This window comes from Castor canadensis, chromosome 1, assembly GCF_047511655.1.
Source record: "Castor canadensis chromosome 1, mCasCan1.hap1v2, whole genome shotgun sequence".
NCBI lineage: Eukaryota > Metazoa > Chordata > Mammalia > Rodentia > Castoridae > Castor > Castor canadensis.
In genome coordinates this window covers 40,021,213-40,041,966 of record NC_133386.1, presented here as the reverse complement: position 1 = coordinate 40,041,966, position 20,754 = coordinate 40,021,213, and the positions used below count along the sequence as shown (strand labels likewise).

General features: G+C 33.5%; 1 protein-coding gene and 1 long non-coding RNA gene across 34 annotated transcripts in view; one reads left to right on the top strand and one right to left on the bottom strand.

The window, feature by feature from the left end:
* Window positions 1-20,754, bottom strand: part of Trdn (triadin) — a 374,084-nt gene that overhangs the window by 198,650 nt on the left and 154,680 nt on the right. For 29 of the 33 annotated variants that reach the window (XR_012448649.1, XR_012448653.1, XR_012448655.1 and 26 more), the window contains 2 exons: window positions 10,494-10,553; window positions 9,587-9,649 (listed from right to left, as the gene is read on the bottom strand). Coding sequence is in view for 30 of the 33 variants with exons in the window: in XM_074075307.1 (XP_073931408.1) it covers window positions 9,587-9,649; window positions 10,494-10,553 (123 nt within the window). In the remaining 3 variants the exon portion in view is untranslated. The remainder of the gene's footprint in view (window positions 1-9,586; window positions 9,650-10,493; window positions 10,554-20,754) is intronic. The other 4 variants (XM_074075317.1, XM_074075288.1, XM_074075284.1 and 1 more) reach the window with 1 other exon arrangement.
* On the top strand, window positions 11,150-19,279 carry LOC141423903 (uncharacterized). The gene is made up of 4 exons (XR_012448666.1): window positions 11,150-11,354; window positions 12,517-12,561; window positions 13,405-13,494; window positions 19,118-19,279. It is a non-coding gene; the product is annotated as an uncharacterized lncRNA (long non-coding RNA).

Genomic DNA, 20,754 nt, shown 5'->3' with positions numbered 1-20,754 from the left:
GTAATTCAAATTGAGAAATTTGAACATGTTGCTTAATTGAGTCATCTTGTTCAGTTTTGGAAAGGTCAAAATGATATGCATTGTCACTTTACAAAACAGGTCTTCCAATTTCATCTCATATGGGACTGAGGGTGTGGCTCAAGCACTACAGCACTGGCTTAACAAAATCTTATCATTCGAATTTTATCTTCTCAGACATTTCTGAAAGCATCATCATTATAGATACTGTAGATAGCCTCTTTCAGCTTTCATAAAATTGCAATTTCAGAAATTTGTCTTACTTGAAGTTAGTGGTTACTCTGAAGACATATTTAATTCCTCTAATTAGATTCACCTATATACAACTGGTAAACAGAAATGGCTTGACAAGGCAGATAAATGATTCAGCAAATGAAGATGTTATTAAGTTGCTAGGGTCTGCCTCAATACTTACAGTATCCAACCTTTGTGGACATTCAGGGACAGCTGTGATGTATTATGCTGTTTCCTGACCTACTGCTTAATTATCCAGTAGCAACCTCTTGATTTTGATTCCTCCCATCCTATCAACAATTCTGTACATACTTAGACCCTGAATAGAATATCATCTGCTGGTACTAAGTGGAGTGTTTTTGGTATGACTATTTCTGAAATCTAACACAAACCTGGGAACTTAAAAATTTTTTTAAATTTTCTTTGTTAGTGGTTCTGTCCCCCCACATGGCATTTCTTCAGGTAGAAAACTACTTTATAACCTTGCAAAAATGTCCTAGTGATTTTCCTTTTTTTAACAATTTCACACAATAGTTTAAAGTCACAAATATTTTATACATATTATTGTAAATATCTACTAAATGAGATATAATTATAATTAACCCAGATGTGCCAATTACTCAGTTTCAACTATTGTTAATCAGTGGGATGACAACTTTGCATTATATAAAACCCCAACCACATTCTCCCTCACACAGATAGATCAGTAGCAAAGTGTGATTTACTAGTTTCATGTGATTGGGAGGCATGATCAGTCAGTAGAATTTAAGACTTAGGATCTTTTCCCTCTGCATATTAATATAATTATAATATAATGTGAGAGCATAGCATGAATAATCCAGTGTGTATGCAAACATATAAATCATATAAAAGTTAATATAAATATATGAATTACCATATACCTATTTATTATGTAGACATCTAAACATATCTCTGTCTTGTAAATTTTCTATTATTTTTGGCTACTGCTATGATATTATGGGTTCTATCATATTTCTTTAATTATATCAATAAGAAATGACACATGTGCTCTAGTTATTCAAGATTTTAAATTATGAAAGAGAGAAGGTAAGGCAAACTGATATATTAGAAGCTTCCTCCATGTGACTATGTCAATGAAAAGAGTCAGAGTAACAAATCAGAAACATATTCCAATGAAAGAAAGAGAGAAAGACCATTAGGAATTATGAAAGATGTTACAGGACAACTTAAAGGGAGAGAGAGAAAGGAAACTGAGAGGAAAAAATGTAGTAGACAGCTCATAGCTCCAATACCAGCTCCAGGACCATGTGGATGAATGTTTGGCTACTGAGTTGCAACCCCAGTTCAGTGGTAAGAAAATGCACCTCAACCCTACCATGGCCTAGTCCTGCTTAAGCATTGAGAATACTTCAACTTAAAGACTACAGGTGATTAAAAATTCTAATGAGTGACCTGACCACAAATTTGCAAATCCCCATGCAAAATAATAGGATATATGAAAAACAAGACAACATGACTCTTCCAGAAGTCAACAACTGAACAATGATGGCCCCTAATGATAGTGAAATGGATGAAATACCAGATAAATAATTCAAAAGACTAAATATCAGAATGAGCAATGAAATGAAACATGACACCAAAAAAAAAAAAAGAATTCAAAGAGCATAAAAATAAATCACTGAATGAAATAAAGTTTACAATTCTTGATATAAAAACAAATTCAATAAAGATATATAAATCCTGAAAAAATTCAAATTGGAATTCTGGCAATAAAAGTTCAATAAGTCAAATAAAAGCTCAGTTGAAAGTCTTATCAATAGACTGGATCTAATAGAAAATCAAGAACATTGAGTCTTGAAGGCAAAGTAGATGAATTAGAACATTTAAACAATAGCAAAGAAAAAAGTAAAAAAGTAGAAACAAAACACAAAAGATATCTGGGACACCAATAAAGACCAAACCTATGAATCCCAGGCATAGAAGAAAGAGAAAAGGTATAAACTAAAGGCACAGAAAACATATTCAATAAAATAATATCAGAAAAATTCCTGAATCTTAGGAGAGAAAGGGTAATCCATATGCAAGAGACTTTTTACAATATCAAACAGATAATACCAGAAAAGAATCTCCCATGTCATATTATAGTTAAAAAATTAAGTATACAGAACAAAGAAAGAATATTGAAATCTACAAGAAAACAGAAGCAACTCACATATAAAGGAAAACTCCTCAGAATAGCAGTAGTTTCCCTAAAAGTAAATCTAAAATCCACCGGGTCATAGAATTATGAAAAGAATCTCTGAAGGAAATAATGTCAACCTAGACTGCCATCAAAGCTATCATTCAGAATTGAAAGAGGGAAAAAAAAAAAAACCTTTCATGATAAACAAACACTAGAAAAACTCCTGCCATGAAGCAAGCAGCACAGAAGATACATAAAGAGATCCTAAACATAGAAGAAGATACACAGCCATGTAAGTAACAGAAAGATAAATTTCACTAGAACAGTAGATAAGCAAATGAGCATTGACAAAGAAAAAAAATATAAAAATGATAAAATTATAGGAATTACTACACACCCTTCAATAGCAACTCTGAATGTTAGTGGTCACAGTTCTACAATAAAGGACACACTGGCACAATGGATTAAAAACAAGATCCAACAGATTTTTGCCAGTAAGTAAAACTCCTCACTGCCAAAGACAAACTCAGGCTTAAATTGAAATGATAGGAAAAGGTATTCTAAAGGTGAGCAGGAGACAGAACACTCAAATCTGACAAAGTAGACTTCAAACTAAAATTAGACAAAATAAATAAGAAGGTCACTTTATACTGATAAAGTGAACAATCCATCAAGAGGATGTAACAATTGTAAACATAAGTGTATTGAATGTCAGTGTATCCAGCTTCATAAAACAAACATTGCTGGACATAAAAGCACAGATTAACACCCAATTTAAGAATGACTTAAATACTCCACTCTCATTAAAATGAGAATGACTTCAATACTCCACTCTCATTAAAACATGTGTCATACAGGCAATAAAATTAACAAAGAAACTTCAGTTAAATGCTACCATAGATCAAACAGACTACAGAATATTCTCCCAACAACCACAGAATGCACATTCATCTCAGTAGTCCAAAGAACTTATCCCAAAATAAATCATATTTTAGGATACAAAGCAAGTCTTAACGAATAAAAGAAAATTGAAATAATTCTTCTATTTTAACAGCCCATGCTGGAATAAAACTAGAAATCAAGAGCAAGAGAAACATCAGAAAATAAACAAATACATAGATACTCAACAATACACTACTGAATGATCAGTGGATCACTGAAGAAATAAGGGGAGAAATTAAAAAAACCTATGAGGAAACTAAAAATAAAATACAAAATACTAAAACTTGTGGGATACAATGAAAGCAGCTTTAAGAGGGAAGATCATAGCTATGAGTGCTTACATTAAAATGTCACAGAGATTACAAATAAATAACCTAGTGATATATACTTCAGAACTTAGAAAAATAAGAACAAGTCAATCCCAAAATTAATAGAAGGGAAGAAATAATAAGGAAACAACAGAAAAAACAATGAGACAAATAGTTGGTTCTTTGAAAAAATAAACAAGATTGACAAACCCTTAGCCAAACTAAGTGAAAGAAGAGGAGAACCAAAATAAAATGAAATTAGAGTTGAAAAAAGGTAACATCAGAGCAGATACCGCCAAAATTCAGAGGATCACTAGGAAATATTTTGAAAACTTATACTCCAATAAATTTTAAAATATGGAAGAAATCAGCAAATTTCTTGACACATAAGACCTCCGATAATTGAACAAAAAAGACATAAATCAATAATGAGCAATGAGACTGAGACAGTAATAAAAATAATAATAAATCCCACCAATAAAGAAAAGTCCAGAACCAGATGGATTCTACCAGACCTTTAAAAAAGAACTAACAAACATCAATGTGCCTCAAACTTTTCCATTAAAATATAAAGGAAAGCACACTTCCAAACTCATTCTTTGAAGCATTACCTTGATTCCAAAACTGCATGAAGATACATCTATGCATCTTTGCATAGATGCAAAAACACTTAATAAAACCCTTGCACACACAATTCAACAACATATTAAAAAGATCACACATAATGGTCAAGTTGGCCTCATTGTAGGAATAGAACAATGGTTCAACATATGCCAATTGATCCAAATAATATAGCATATAAACAGAAGCAATGGAAAGAATCACATAACAATCTCAATAGACACAGAAAAAGCCTGTGACAAAAACCAACATTCCTTCATGACAAAGGCGCTGAAGAAACTAGGATTACCTCAACATAATAAAGGCAATATATGACAGACCTCTACTCAACATTGTACTGGGGAAAAACTGAAAACATTTCCTCTAAAACCAGGAATGAGACAAGGGTGTCCATTCTCTCCACTTTTATGCAATACTGTGTTTGAATCCGTTGCCAGAATAATAAAGCAAGAAAGGAATAAAAGGGATACTAATGGGGAGAAAGAAGTCAAATTATGTGTATTTGCACATGATATGTTCCCATTCTTAAAGACCTTAAGACTTCACCAGAAAACTCTTAGATCATACAAACATATTCAAGAAAATATGGTATACTAGAGAACAATAGTAGTAAAAATAGCATTGTACGGCACAAAAATATAGCACATAGACGAGGCTAGAATAGAAGATTCAGAAATGAACCCAACCAGGTATTGACATTTAGTTCTTGACAAAGATGCCAAAAAAGCACAGTAGAAAAAGTTTAACAAGTGGTGCTGGGAAGATTGAATGTCCACATATACAAAAATGAAACTAGATACTTCTCTCACCTTGTACAAAAATCAATTCAAAAAGGATCAAATACCATAATGTTAGACTTTAAACTGAAGCTACTAGTAGAAAGCACAAGGGAAGTACTTGAAGATATAGATCTAGGCAAGGACTTTCTGAATTGGACTGTTGCAATGATTCAGAAAATAAGAGCAAGAATCAACAAATGGAATGGCATCAAATTAAAAAGCTTCTGCATAGCAAAGAAACAATCAACAGAGTCAAGAGAAAGCCTACAGAATGGAACAATATCTTTGCCAGATATTCATCTGAAAGGGAACTAATATCCTTCATATATAAAGAGCTCAAAAAATTAATATACCAAAAGAACTAATAATACATTCAACAAATGGCAAAGGAACTGAATAGACATTTTTCAAATAAAGAAGTACAAACAGCCAAAAAATACTGAAAAATTGTTAATCATCCTTAGCCATCAGAGAAATGCAAAACAAAACAACCAACTTCATCTCAGTCAGAATGGCTATCATCAAGAAAACAACTAAATGCTGGTGAGGATGAGGGCACTGGGGGTAGAGAAACTTTTATTCACTGCTAGTGGGAATATAGTCCAGGCTCTATGGAAATCAGGAGGAAAATTCCCATATAATCAAGCCATAACACTTCTGTTTATATACCCAAAATAACCAAAGTTAGCTTAATATAGAGATAGCTGCATACCATGTTTATCATGGCACTATTCATAACAGCCAAATTGTGGAATCAGTATAGGTGCCCATCAATGAATGAATGAATAAAGAAACTATGGTATATTTACTCAATGGAGTTTTACTTAGCCATTAAGAATGAAACTATGACATTTCCTAGAAAATGGATGGAACTAGAGATCATTATGCTAAGTGAAGTAAGTCAGTGTGACAAAGAAAAGCACATTATTTTTTTTCCCCCATTTGTTAGGGGAAACAAAGCAAACAAATAAAAGTAAAAGGCAGACTACTAGGAAGATTGAAGGGGAAGAGCTGAGGGGGAGGTTGGAAGAGGGATTAGAAACAATGATAGATGGAGTAGACATGATCAAACTACATTATGTGCATGTACAGAAATGTCATGATGAAACCCATTAGTATGTACAATTTAATATACATCAATTAAATAAGATTTCGAGTTAAACTCAATTTCATTAATCTTATACCTAATTTTTAAAATTATTTTATTATTTTCATAACTGTAAGACTGACTTTATGAAACTATATTATTGTCACACAAGAATGCAGTTGGAGAATTATTGAATTTTAAACAAAATCAGTCAAAAATACTTATTCCCTGTCTCTGTCTCTCTCACACACACAAATTTTGAGAATTTCAAAAAAAAGGGCTTTAAAAATAGTAAATTTTGCATATTTCCATCAGGAAATTTAACTGATTTGTAAGAATCAATGGTATTTTGTGTAATCAAAAGGAAAAAATGACAAGCCTAACAACAGAAAACTAGTTTCACGAAAGGCAAATTTGTTTTCCAACCCTAACTGAGCAGCCCTCACTGGATTGGCTGAGCAATGGCCTAGTTTTGTCTCTACTTCAGTGGCTGAACACTGGACTTGCAGGAGGTGGCATTGGCCTAATCAATTCTCTTGCTACTGGTGCTCAATCTCACTTTGATATGACTGCTGGGCTAATAACACAGGTCCCTAGTAGTATTTTTTATTGTTGTGCTGGGTAGGGGTACATTGTGGCATTTACAAAAGCTATTAGAATATATCAAATACATCATACTTGAATTCACTCCCTACACCATTTTCCTTTATCATCCTTCCCCCAATTCCTGGAATAGCTTCAACAGGTATCATTCTTCCATTTACATACATGTGTACACAGTATTCGTACTATATTCACCTTCCCATGCCCTTTATCCTGCTCTTTCCCCCTCCCACTGGTACCACCCCCAGCCCCAGGCAGGACCTGTTCCACCTTCCTATTTTCTGATTTTGCAAATGGAAAAAAAAAATGCATTTTGTTTGTTAAAGATAGCTACACAGGGAGTTTCCTTGTGATATTTCCATATTTGTATGTATTATAGCCCAAATTGGTTCATCTTCCCCCATTTTTCTTCTTTCTACCTTAGTCCCCTTCTTATGGTGGTTTCTACAGGTTTAAAAATTCTATATTCATTCTTGTATACAGTACATCAAATATATTCACCTTCTTGACTTCCTTCTTTTACCCTTCCCCTCTCGTATGTGACCTTCCCTTAGCTTGACCTGTTTTCCATAATATTATTGTATTTGTATTAGGTCTATATGCCACACATAAGAAAAAACATGCAGCTTTTGGTCTTCTGAACCTGGCTAACTTCACTTAAGATGACATTCTCCAGTTCCATCCATTTCCCTGCAAACAACCAAATTTCATTTTTCTTTGTGGTTGAATAAAATTCCATTGAAAAAAAGTCCATATTTTCTTAATCCATTCATCGGTAATGGGGCATCTTGGCTATTTCCATAGCTTGGCTATTGTGAATAATGCTGCAATAAACACAGGTGTGCAGTTGCCTTTCTGTTACCTGACTTATATTTCTTCAAATATACCCTTACAAGTGGAGTTGCTAGATCACATGGCAGTTCTACTTTTAGTTTTTCAGGAGCCTCCATACTGTTTTTCATAACTGAAGTATTAGATTTCCCCATCATTTAAACACATACACACACACACATACACACACACACCACTGAGTTTTTTCCAAAGAATTTTTCCCGAGTTTACTTTTGGATTCATAAGACAAGTGCTTTGAGGATTACAAGTCAAACCTTTCTGCTATAAATCCTTTAACAAAGTCTATAAACAGTTATACCTGTAACTGTCACAGATCCCATGAAGTAACTATCCAGTTTCTTAGTATCAGCATATAGTCAGAATTGCATCTTTCCTTTCTCATGATAAGATACATATGTCTCCAGAAAAATAATGCCATATGGTAAAAATTAATGAATATTCAACAATACAATAAACTCCACAAGATTATATCCTTAATAGTAGAAATTGGGAGGTAATATAGCTGGTAATGAATTCCCAGACCCACAGGAGGCCTGGCTGTCTCTCTTTCTGCTCATTTTATAAGATATACAATCATACAACTCTTAGTATTTTATGTTTTTTGTACCATTTATAGAATTGAATTAGGAATGTCCCATCAGTCTTATTTGCTCCTTTCTAAGAATAATCATTATTTAGCCATTCTATGGTGTCCTTTTTTAGGGTCCTTCACCACCACCTTTTCCCTCACATACATTGTTACTTACTTCCTAGGGAAGGACTAATGGTACCTAGCCCAGTCTGCTCCCCCTCAGACAACCTTCAACCTCTTTTCAACTGCTCTTTCATTTAAACTTACTCTCTGCCTGATTTTCCAAGGCATCATTCTCATTTACTATTAAACAGGGAAAATCCAGAAATCTTATTTACTTTATGTTGTTAACAGCTGTGAGGAATTAGGTTTTTGCCCCCCCTAACACAGGTCTTAGGCGGTTTGCATTTTAATGGAGGACCATTCTGCCATAACTCAAGGGAATGGAATGACTCTAATAGCATTTCAAACATCACTGACATGGGTACAGGAAATATATACCACAATACTTGAGATGACAATTTTCCATGTAGACTTACATGATTAGAAGCCAATATTTGTGATGTGTGAGAATAACAATAAAACTAAATTTAAAGCAAAAATCTAAGCTGTTAAACTTAATAATCCTATCTCATGATGAGAAGAATTATTTTCTCTATTTTCTTTCAGTTTCTAACTTTTGTAAAGTGATGCTGTTATGCTATGTAGCTGTTGCCACATTCCTATATGTTAACCAAGATGTCCCTCAGCTTGACTGGCTTCTTCCTGAACTGGGGTGCTTCACCTTCCTTTTCTTATGCATTTACTTTACAAAACATGATCTGCCCCTTTGAGATGTAAATCTTTAAAAAAAAAAAAAACTTTCCTAGGGGCTGGGAATGTGGCTCAAATGGTAGAGCAAGGCCTTGAGTTCAAACTCCATGCCTACAGCAAATAAATGCCACTTCTAGTTTTACAACCCAGGAATGCTTTTCTCAAAGATCTGAGATCCACTTTTTCAAAATATAGTCATCAAAAAAGATAATGCCCCTACTTCCCAGTTTCTATGTGAGGGTAGGAAGGTTGATTCCCTTAGCCACTCTGCTCCAACTTGTAAAAGTATGCCTGCTCATGAACATACAAAAGAGAAAGTTTACGTTTTACTTTGAGTAAGGCTAATTTGCAAAGATCCTCCCTCATTCTTGCATATTCTCCTGCTTTCTGTTTCAGCAGTGCTGTGTTCAGATGGAGTTCTTAGTCCCTCCCATCCTTAAATAATGTCTTGTCTATTTAACTTCACCTATCTTGGTAGTCTACACATGGATGTACTTAAGTGTCCTTATTCAATGTGCATCTCTTGCACCAAGATTGTTCACAAAACACACCTTGAACCTAAATCTGACTAAGGAAATAAAGAAACAGCAATACCTTTCTTTTTCACATCAATGGCGGTTTCCTTCTCAGTTTTCTTTTTGGCATCTTCTTTTTCTGCTGGCAAAATAAGAAAGGTGTAAGCCTCTACCTGTTTAATTCTTTTATATTTCAGGGCACACATGACTGCCATTAAGACATCCAATTCATGGAATCCTTAATCAGAGCCACAAGTCATGTCAAATAGGAGCAAACTAGCACTCTCCAAGCAGATCATAGAATTAGGTATGCTTTCTCTCTACAAGGGATAGAAATCTTTCATAAATGAAAAACTAAGTGACATTATTATGCATGGCAGAATTCAATAATTTTCTTAAAGTATATTAAAAGGAATATATTGAATGTCCCCTGAACTATCAAGTAACTGGACCAATATCAGAAGTTCTGAAATCTCTGAAGCTCAACTTGGTATAACAAATAAATTAGAGCTAGCTAAAAAGAAAAAGATAAACAAGAAATAGCAAACCATTCAAATCTTTCCACTATAAAAAATAATTACCCTTTTGAAGAATATGCTTATTAAATTAAATTATATGTATAAATAGTGGATTAGAATTGAGCATCCAGTACTAAGAATTAAAAGAATAATCAGTGTAACTTTTTAAAAGTGTTTAGGACTGGGTATGCCATGGAGAGGACATGATAGAGTTCAAAGCCATCTTGGTCTACATAGTGAAACCCTGTCTCAAAAAACTAAAAGGTATTTAGGCTTGAATTTTCTCTGTAAAAAGTTTATCAATTTCAACTTTATTTCAATATTTAAAAATCCCCAAAGTGTTTGCCAATAATGAGAATAACAAAAATTTTAAGGAAATTTCTTTTATAGACAAACAGTAACTTCACCAGTAGCATTATAAATAGATAATACTTGATTTATATATCAGACAGGTTTTAAGTTAGTTACCTTTCTTTTTTGTTTCAGAAGTAACTTTCTTTTCAGCTTCTTTCTTCTCCCCTTCTTTTTCTAGAAAAAAAGTTTTAAATATTCTAGTTAGGAAACTTTAGTACAAAAGGAAATCCAAGACTGTAGGGATTAGGTTGTCCGGATTAGAAGAACTGGAAGGAAGGATAATCATTAACTCAATTCTACCTCCAGTCAGCTTTGTAACTCTCAACAAATAATTTGACCTTATTAAGCCATATTTTCCTCATCTGTAAAATAGCACTAACTCCCTAGAAGCTAGGTGAAATATTTACCAAGTTCTCTGCACAGTGCCTAACACTATGTACATGAAACTATAGACTGTTGATGTTGTTTACAAATCATGAATTTGATAGTTTGAGCTTTCTGACTCAAGTAGTTATTTATTTAGTTCCTAACATAAGATATTAATATATAAAATTAAAATACAATTTCTTAGGTAAGATACTGCAGGTAAATAAATAAAAAATTAATTTTTATTTTCTTACGTTTAGTTCCATTAGAAATATATTAGGCCATTAATGGCATCTGTTTTAACTTAGCTGTTTGTTTCAAATCTGGCTCTCATCAACAGGCATTTACAGCCAGTGACATTTGTTTGGCAATGAGTCAGGGACAGAACTTCCACTGCCCTTTATGAGTGGCTGTATTAGCAAGAGTGCTCAATATTTGCACTCAGAGGTCATAGTGAGTCTGCATGCCATGTAGAACTTTGTGTGGCACCAATAAACTTCATGGAGGATCCCTGTTTCAGAAATCTGTTGAAGCCTTGGACTGAGGGGTAAGAAGAGCTTCAAGTACTGCCCAGCTATAAGCATATAACAACTGGACAGCACTTTTCTGGTAAGCATAATCACTTCAAATAATAGTCACATGCTAGCACACAGTTGTTGAAATGTGATTTTAAAGTTTGAAGTAGCAATAAGTACAATTACTGTTGGAAATTAACTGATTTTAATCTTTAGTTGGTAATGTTATTTACTCTATACTTGAAATACCTTTTTCTTTGACATTTGTCATTTGTCTGTCCTTTTAGCTACAGATATATTCAAAGGTTTCCATTATCCAGAACTGTTATAAGATTTTTACTATGCTAAAGAAACGCAATGTGTAGTTCTAGGATGAATGCTTAAGTTGTCTACTAATGCTACATCTTATTAAATATAGGAATTAATTCATTTCTTTAAGTATAAAGCTTTTTACCTACAAGATCAAAGACAACATTTTCTTTCAATGTCAGAAGTATAATTTATAAAGAACTCTCATTCTCGACTCCTAGAGATAATCTAGTGTTATAAGGAGAAATATATTCACACTTGGTTTAAATGTGTCTATAGTGTACTATAACAGCTTGTCCAATAAGAAGTAGAAAGTCAAGAATTCAAATTTTGGTTAATTCCAGACTTAGAAACAAGCCAATTAAAATCCACATTGCCTTTTTCTAAAGGATTAGACATATTAAATATGCATATCATGTTTCAAATTCTGAATGAAGACACATTTAAGTATCATTACATTCAGCTTTTCTGGGAGAAATTTTATATAGCAGGGTATTTTCCATTTTATATAAAATGCATATCCCAGGTAATGGAATAGACATTTGCTAAATATTGTCATCTGATGTATGAATCAGAAAAGGGGTTAATTAAGTTACAGGTTACTTGCAAATATTTCTTGGCCCATAGCAAATATCAATGCCATAGTCACCATAACAACACAGCTCAGTATCCAAATTTCTAAGTTTCATAATGTGGATGAATAAATATTTCATTAAAAAGTCTATGTCAAGTAGTCAATCTTACACTGAAATTCAGGTTGAAAGAGGATATTTGAGACCATAAGGTAGAAGACATTCTCTTCAGTTTTTTTAAAAGAGAGCACTCATGTGCAATAAATTCTATCCTTTAAATTAATATAGCTGGAATTTTATTGTGGTGATACAGTATTCTTGCCTTAGTTCAGATTGAATTAATGCTTCCATTATATACTCTGCCTTTGATTACAGTAATACACTGTGAGAGTCATGAATAAGAGCAGAAGTCCACAAAAAGCAAGTATAAATAATGTACTTTAATAACATTTTTATGAATTAGACCTTTAAGCTGTCATTAAAGAACCTACTTTATTCATGGTGAATTTCACTTAAAACATCAACTTCTGAAGATTCTGCACTTCTTCAAACACTTGTCTGTGTTCCATAGGTGATTTGGCAGCAGTGGAATTAAATATTTCATTTATAAATGACATAATATTTTAATTATATCCTACTGGGATATCAAAGTAACCCATGTTTCTTTTATGAAAGCTCTCCTTCCCCTGGCTTTTTTCTCCCTCAACAGTCAACAATACCCTTTGCTTCCCACATCACTATGCACTCACATACCCACTTTCCTCTATTCCAATGTGTTTGCTGTCTTGTTTGCAACAACCAGAGAACTATTAGTGCATTAAATAATATTGCTTAACACAGGGTTAGCAATTAAATGTATCTATAGGATGCTAACTAATAGCATATTGCCTTTCTCTAGTGAAAGTGCCTGAGGCTCTGAAATGATAACTCTTTCTGGCTAAGATCACAGGCAAGCCTGTTTGGGAGAGAAATCCTAACTATGATGTGAAACTCTGAGCCAACAAATATGTTATTAGCTTCTGCATAAATTAACATCAGATGAAAGAAAAATTAAATGACTTACTTTTTACTTCCTAAGCCCTCACAATGGGCTTTTCTCTTCCTTTTAAATGCTGTCATGCCATCTCAAAGCCAAAAAACATGCAATAGTTAATTACAGTTGTAAAGTTTTATAAGATGCTTGTTCTTGGCAAAACTGAGAAAAGAATGCAAATAGTTTCTTTTGTGTCTTATGTTTTGTTCCTCCTCTCTTTACCTTTCTAGCATGAAGATTATTTAAATTCTACATGTCAGATGAGTGCTTTTCTCATAACACTATATGGTCAGGATCAATGTTCTTTTGGTTCCAGTCAAGTAAGTTAGGATTCCTTTCTTTCATAGCAATGCATTCCAACATTCCTTGTCATTGTTACCTTATTTCTCTAAGAATATCAGAGATTGGCTTAGAACCCAGTTGAATGTTTGATCATGGAAAACAGTATGTAGGCTAATAAGATCAATTCCACAAGGGATTTGATTATCGACTTTGCTCATTGTTATCTATATAAGAATGTGGAGTAAAAGAGAAAACAGGTGCCGGCATTGGTGACATAGGTCTATATTCTGTCCCTGATCTTTTCTGGCTGTGTGACATTGGGAAATATTCTGCAACATACCAAGTTTCATTTTCCTTCTCTGAAAAGTGATGCTAATAAACTCTACCTTCCTGATTTGTTGTGAGGAATAAAAATGCCTGGAACAGAATGGATATTCAAGATATAATGAGAATAATGACCAGCTTTTGGCATATTAACAAATAATAAAAAAATGACTACTTAGAACCATTAGTAATTTTTCTAGGTGCAACATTTATTGACCTCCTTCAGTAAATGTAAATTAACTCTTATCTTTCTATACCCAAAGAATCTGTGTCTGGAGTAATTTTTATTGAGAAACTTCACGAAAAATGGACATATGCAGAAATAAACATAGATAGTAGGGGTGCTGTGCTGCAATGAACAAGTAGATTTCTGGCTTAGTTTTGCTGTAATTAGTAACTATTGCCTTATGCAACTGTAAGTACAGCTTAGATCTTTTGTCTTCAACCATAAATGGTGGGGAAATGAGATTTGATATAGCTTAAAATTTTTTAAACAAGAGAAAAGTCCATTTTAGAGGTTTAAAATGGATGTGCATATAGGTATACAATGTCATGTGGTAAGGGTTAGGGAAAATACTTGGTTTAGCAGATAAGAAATGGAAGCATTATTGCTTTCGTTAGGGTGGATAAGGGAAAAACTTTTTAAAAATAGATAATATTTGAAAAGATTACTTTAAAAAGTAGGAGAACTTTGTGCTAATTGGAATGGGGAATTTTTTCAGTAAAGGAAACATTTATACCAGGACCCTAAAATTGGAGCATCTTAGAGATACATAAAAACTGGCATAAAAAATGAATGTGGCTGGAATGGAAGACTTAGAAGAGGAGTGTAAGAAGTGTGGCCAGAAATGTAGCAGGACCAATCATGTACACTATCAATGTTCATGGTGTGTTTTTCCCATTTCACAGTGAGTAGCATAGGAGACCTCTGGGATGCTTTAAGCAGAGAAGTTATATGACTCTGGAAAACGGTTTAACAGGAACTTTGTTGCTGGGTGGTGTCAAGAGTCCAGTTGGATTATGTGATCATATTGTAAAGAAGACAGCAAAAAAGGAAAGAAAAAACCTCAGCAATTTTTTTTCTTTCTTTTCCAAAAATTTCATCTGAATTATCTTTGGGACTCTCGAAGGAGTAAAAATTCATACAAACATAATGAGAGTACATCACTTTACATTGTAATTAGGTTGCTATGACAGCTAAACTCTCTAAATTGAGGACTTTGCTTGAGTTATCTGGCATAACTAAGCTGGTCTTTCAGAACCTGAATCCATTTTCCTTGCCTTGATTTTTTTTTAAATGATAGCTGAATTTTTCTTCGAAATCTGCTCTTCTCTTTATTAGATATTAACAAATAAGTACATCAATCAGCAACTCAATAATTTTCAGTGACTACTCAGCGACTTAGATATACAATTTAGTCACTTAGGTCAACAAATGTTTATTTAGCCTTTTGTTAAATCACTTGTTAGGGTCTGGACTTTTAAAAATACTCCTCCCAGGAAGTCTAGGTGTAAGCATATCACAATTACGTGAAGGACTTTGAAAGACAAGAATGAGACTCATGGAAGCCCTCAGATAGGCCCAACCCAGGAGGGCTGAGTGAAGTGAGGCAGCTACTCCTGAAGGAAGTAGCCTCAGTCTGAGTCTGAATGCTGTGTGGGGCCTGACTCAACTGAATATGGCAAGTATTATTACTAACAGCAGATGCACAATGACAGCTTATGACAAGCTGGGACTCAACAGTATAGTATCATTCACAAACTGAATATCCTAAAGGACCCCAGATATTGTCAGTGTAAATCCATACTTATTCATGACACCCTACTGTTCATTTGTGAGTCTCAAAAATATTGTGACAAGATATCTCATTTAATTACTTATTTCACATGATCAAAACAAGGGAAAATAATGCTTTCATTTGGGTTAGAATTACAATAATTTCAAAATGATAGGGGATTATACCCATACAATACAGCTCATGACTTTAAATATATTAGCATGTACTTAGTGTTCAGGTAAAAGTATGCCCATTTTATAACAGGTGAGAAAAATGGGCTCAGGAAAGGTGGGTAACTTGGCCAACTACACAGATCATGTAAATGACTAATCTAAGAATGACCACAATCCTGTCTTTCCCCTAAAATATGGAAAGTGAAACTTACAAGGCAAGATAAAAACAAAGTGCCATTTTCTACCTCATCATTATGAAATTCATATCTTAGCTCTCTCACAATGAAAATTCTTCGACCTAATGGCAAGGGAATGAAAAGAGAAAGATAATTTAATACATTTTAATGTGTAAAAAGTTCCTATAACTAATTTAATATTACAAAACTAACAAGATAGATTTTCTCTAAACCTTTAAAATGGTTAAAGCTGTTTTGGATAAGCTATTTTACTAATAACTTATTTTGGATCAGTTTTGTTTATAAAGATGAAGGTTGGCACATCTAATCTATCTCTTTTTCTATATAGAATGAAACAGCAAAGGCATGGGGGACAGTGAGAAAGACAGGCTAGATTCGATTTTTACCATAAGCTTTTCCTTTTCAGAAAGGAAATGATCAATTAAACTGGGTGCCAGTAGCTCATGCTTGTAATCCTAGCTACTTGAGAGGCTGAGATCCTGGTTTCAGGCCAACCCTGTGCAAATAGTTCATGAGACCCCATCTCCAAAATAACCAGAGCAAAATGGATTGGAGGTATAGATCAAGCAGTAGAACACCTGCTTTCCAAGTGTGAAGCCCTGATTTCAAACTCCAGTTGTACCCCCAACCTCCAACCTCCCAAAAAAGCTAAGTTAAAGCTTATTTGACATGTACTCTTGTTTGAGTGAGAAGCTTTCCTTCCACCTGCACTTGTCTCTTCAGTTGAAAAGGTAGAGTTCTTTTTTGTTTTTTGTTTGATGATGAGCCATTGGAGATGTTTGAAAATCTCTTTTAAATCACTTAAATTTTTGTGCAGAATCATTACTTGCTAGAGATCTTTTGTTGCAAACTTTTACAATATGTTTTTCTACAAGAGTAAAGAAAATATTAAATACAGGATTCTTTTCTAACAGCATTTTGTTTTCAGTATCATATTACTTATATGACTACTTTGTCTGTATTTTGCCTGTATGCATTTGTCTACAATTTGTCTGTAATTAAAAATGGACTGCACAAGTACTTCATTACATTTAAAATGTCAAGAATGCCTAGAAACATAAGAAAATTGAGTTTTCTTTCTCACAACTAAATTATTGATATTCAGAGGATAATTTAATTGTAACCCAGAGTCAAAATGGATATTACTTTAAAGTACTACTTCAAAGATGTCTGCATTTTTACAATAGATCCTTGAGAAATTTGGATTTGATTTACTAAACAAATTAGAAAAACTCAATAGTTATTTTCCAATTATGATTTGATTTAAAATTACCAAAAGTTACTTGCATACTGGGCATATTTATAGGTCTGGTTCTTAATTGAAGACTTACAATTTTAAAAAAACGTGCCTATTGGGTATGAATTCTTAAAACAGAAAAAAGTTCCTGTTCGAAGAATTCCATTTTTCATGTTGTAATGGTTTTAATATGTTGAGTTTATTTTCATTTTAACTGATGAACTATATAAATGTCACCATTCATCATTGGCTCTACCAAACTAGTGATACATTTTTATTATGGTTTTGCCTTACTAATGCAACATTTATTTTAGTAGACTAAAAATGTTTTTACACAAAAGTCTCACACAATTAAATAAAGCATCTCTTATTTGTATTTTGTTTTGCTTTGTTTTATACTGAGGGATCAATTGCCAGGACATTGACAAATTGATAAATACAAGAGCTTTGGAAATATCCACTTATTTTCTGTAAAATATTTTATGAGAAAAAGTTGTTGGACAACCTTCAACCTGAATTTCCAGAAGATCACATTCACTCAGATATATAAACCCTCTCATCTTTAACTTTCTCTTGCAATGGAGAAATATACCTATTTCTTAAGATCAGTGTAAAAGTTATGAAAGAACAATTAGTCAGATTACTGGCTCTGGTCTTAGTGGAAGGCTCTTTTACTGTGTGCCCTCATTTTAGGTGTCTCTCCTTGATCTTATGAGTAATAGCCCACTAATACTATATGGCCAAGCAAACAACAACTGAGTAGTATTCCTGTGAGAATATGGACTATGTTTTCCTTATCCTTCATTAGCTGCTGGACACTTAGGTGGATTCCGTATCTTGGTTATTATGAATAGTGTCACAATAAACTTGGGAGTACAAATGTCTCCTTAATATACTGATTTCATTTCCTTTGACTATATATTCAGTAGTAGGGCTACTGGTCCAATATAATAACACTATTTTAATTTTTTGAAGAGCTCCCATACTGTTTTCCATAATAGCTGTGCAAATTTACATCCCCACCAACAGTGCCCAAGGTTCCCTTTTCTACACAGCTTCATCAGCACTTGCTACCATTTGTCTTTTGGATAAAAATCATTCACATGGGATATTCCATTGTGGTTTTGATATTTGCATTTCCCTGATGATTAGTGTCTGAGCATTTTGTTAATATCTTTTGACCATTTATATGTCTTCTTTTGAGAAATATCTATGTAGAGCTGTTCCCCATTATTACCCACTTTTTAAAACTGAGTTTTTAAGATTTTTTTTTTTTTTTGAGTTTTTGGAGTTCCTTTTATATACTGGAAACTAGCCCTTTGTCAAATGTAGAGTTTGAAAGTATTTTTTCCCCATTCTATAGATTGTCTCAACTCTTTGTTGGCTGTTTCTTTTGCTCCCAGGAAGCTCTTTACATGATGTAATTCCATTTGTCTATTTTTTATTTGTTTCCCATGCTTTTGGGGTCTTGTCCAGAAAATGTCTTTGCCCAGTCCAGATTCTATTCCTAATTGAGCTTCCCAAGCCTCCTTTGTCATAGCTGCTACCCTAAAATTCTTCTTTCTTCCAAAAACACCAGTAAAATCTTATTTCAGCCCATTCTGTACTTATTCCTTTCTCCTGATCTCTTTTCTCATCATCCAGATCCTGTGTTTTCTTCTGTGAATTAACTCTTGCATTTCAAATATAAATTATTTTAATTCTTTGAATACTCACAGCATATCATGAGTGCACAAATATACCAGACCTGGCCAGGCATATCTAGTATGTTCCTTAGAATTTAGTGTAGAGCAGAAATGCTATGATTACTTTCACTGATATTTGTGACTCCATTATCCATGTAAGGTAATAATTTGTTTTTGAAATCGTCTATAAGGCATTGCAAAGTAAAAGTTACATAAGGTGTGCAGTTATCAGTGTTGCTCCAATGCCATTTTCTTATTTTTTTGTAGGGAACCACAGTTTTACAGACATAGAAGCAGCTTGCTGAAGGAAACCAGAACTCTGTGTTCACAACTTTTCTATAAATGTAAAACCACTGGAAAAGAAAAACATCTAAAAGAAGCTATACAATATTGGAAGGATTAAGTCTCTGAAATAAAAGATTCATTCTCCTTTGGTAGTACTGATTAGTCTAAAGTAGCAATGAGAAAATAACACAAATGTGTTCCTGTGGAGGAAGAAAGAATCAATCAGATAAAAGTGTAAAGCATGATAAAATTGTGCAGATGGAACAGAGTATTGAGATCATCTATTTCAAAGATACTACCTTGTGAATAAGAAAACTTAGTTTTTGATAAGTTAAAAAGACTAGTATCAGTCTTATATCTGGTCCTTTACTTCACACTTCTGACTATACTCTCATGTATATGTGGCAAAGAGAAAATTTAGAGACAGAAGTAGATTACAATGATTTTCTAATTGACAAATCTAAAGGTTCTTGGCAAGTCTTTGCTCTATCAATCGCTGAAATACTCCATAGTCTTATCGTTTTCCTACCATCCTATATCCTTCACTTTCTCAACCTGTCTTTGTTTGTATGCCAACCATCCTATGCTTGGCAAGAATTCTACCTCAGAGTGATGTACCCGGTGTCTCTCAATCTGTCTCCTGCTGATGTTCATTGTGGTTAATTCTATGCACAAACTTAGTCTAAGGTTACAGTTATTTGGTAAAACATCAATCTAGATATGAAGGTATTTTTAAGGTATAATTAACACTTACTTCAATAAACTTTGAATAAAGCCATAGATTCAGGACTTGTAAGCCTTCACAGTTGCAAGAGCCAATTATTTACAGTAAATCAATCTCTGGATAGCTAACTAGATAGATAGACAGACAGACAAAGCAATATATACATACATATCAGTGGGATGATTGGTTTTCTCTGGAGAAGCCAAACTAAATCAACTCTCTCCCCCATAGTTACGATATTGAGGATACTAAGCAGAAACATTTACATCCTTGGCTAACCTACTATTTTACAAATGTTTTATGAATTTTATGATATATCTACTATATCTTAGTAAATTGATAAGTGTTTTAGAAATGGAAATGTTTCTATTTCTATGATTAAAAAATAACATGAGGATCACTGGGTTAAAAATATTAAATAATTTTTAACCAGAATTTCTTGGATCATTTGATATATAAATGTATGTTATGAGTGTCTAGGAAATATAGCATATTATGTTGTTCTAACATATTTTGTCATGTAAACGTTTAAGCTATCAAAAAATATCATAGAATTAGAGTTCCTCATAACATACTTCAGAAAATGCTGTCATAGACCTAAGCTGGTAATTCCAGGTCTATATAACCCTCACTTGTAAGTACCAGGCTCCTTTAGAGTATTCAGTTGTCCTTTGGAGATCAACACTTATATGAATCAAGCTCAACCTCCTGCCTGACATGTGGCACAGTGTCCACTTTCTCTCCAAGTGCAGTCTTCATTCTGATCTGATTGCATTAACCAGTCCCCAAGTCCTCTGGATTCAGACAGTTTTGGCCTCTGGAAAAATCAAGAGGATGCAGGAGCAGGAAAAAGAGAAATAACTGGGCATTTATTCCCTACCTTCCTTTTTAGCTC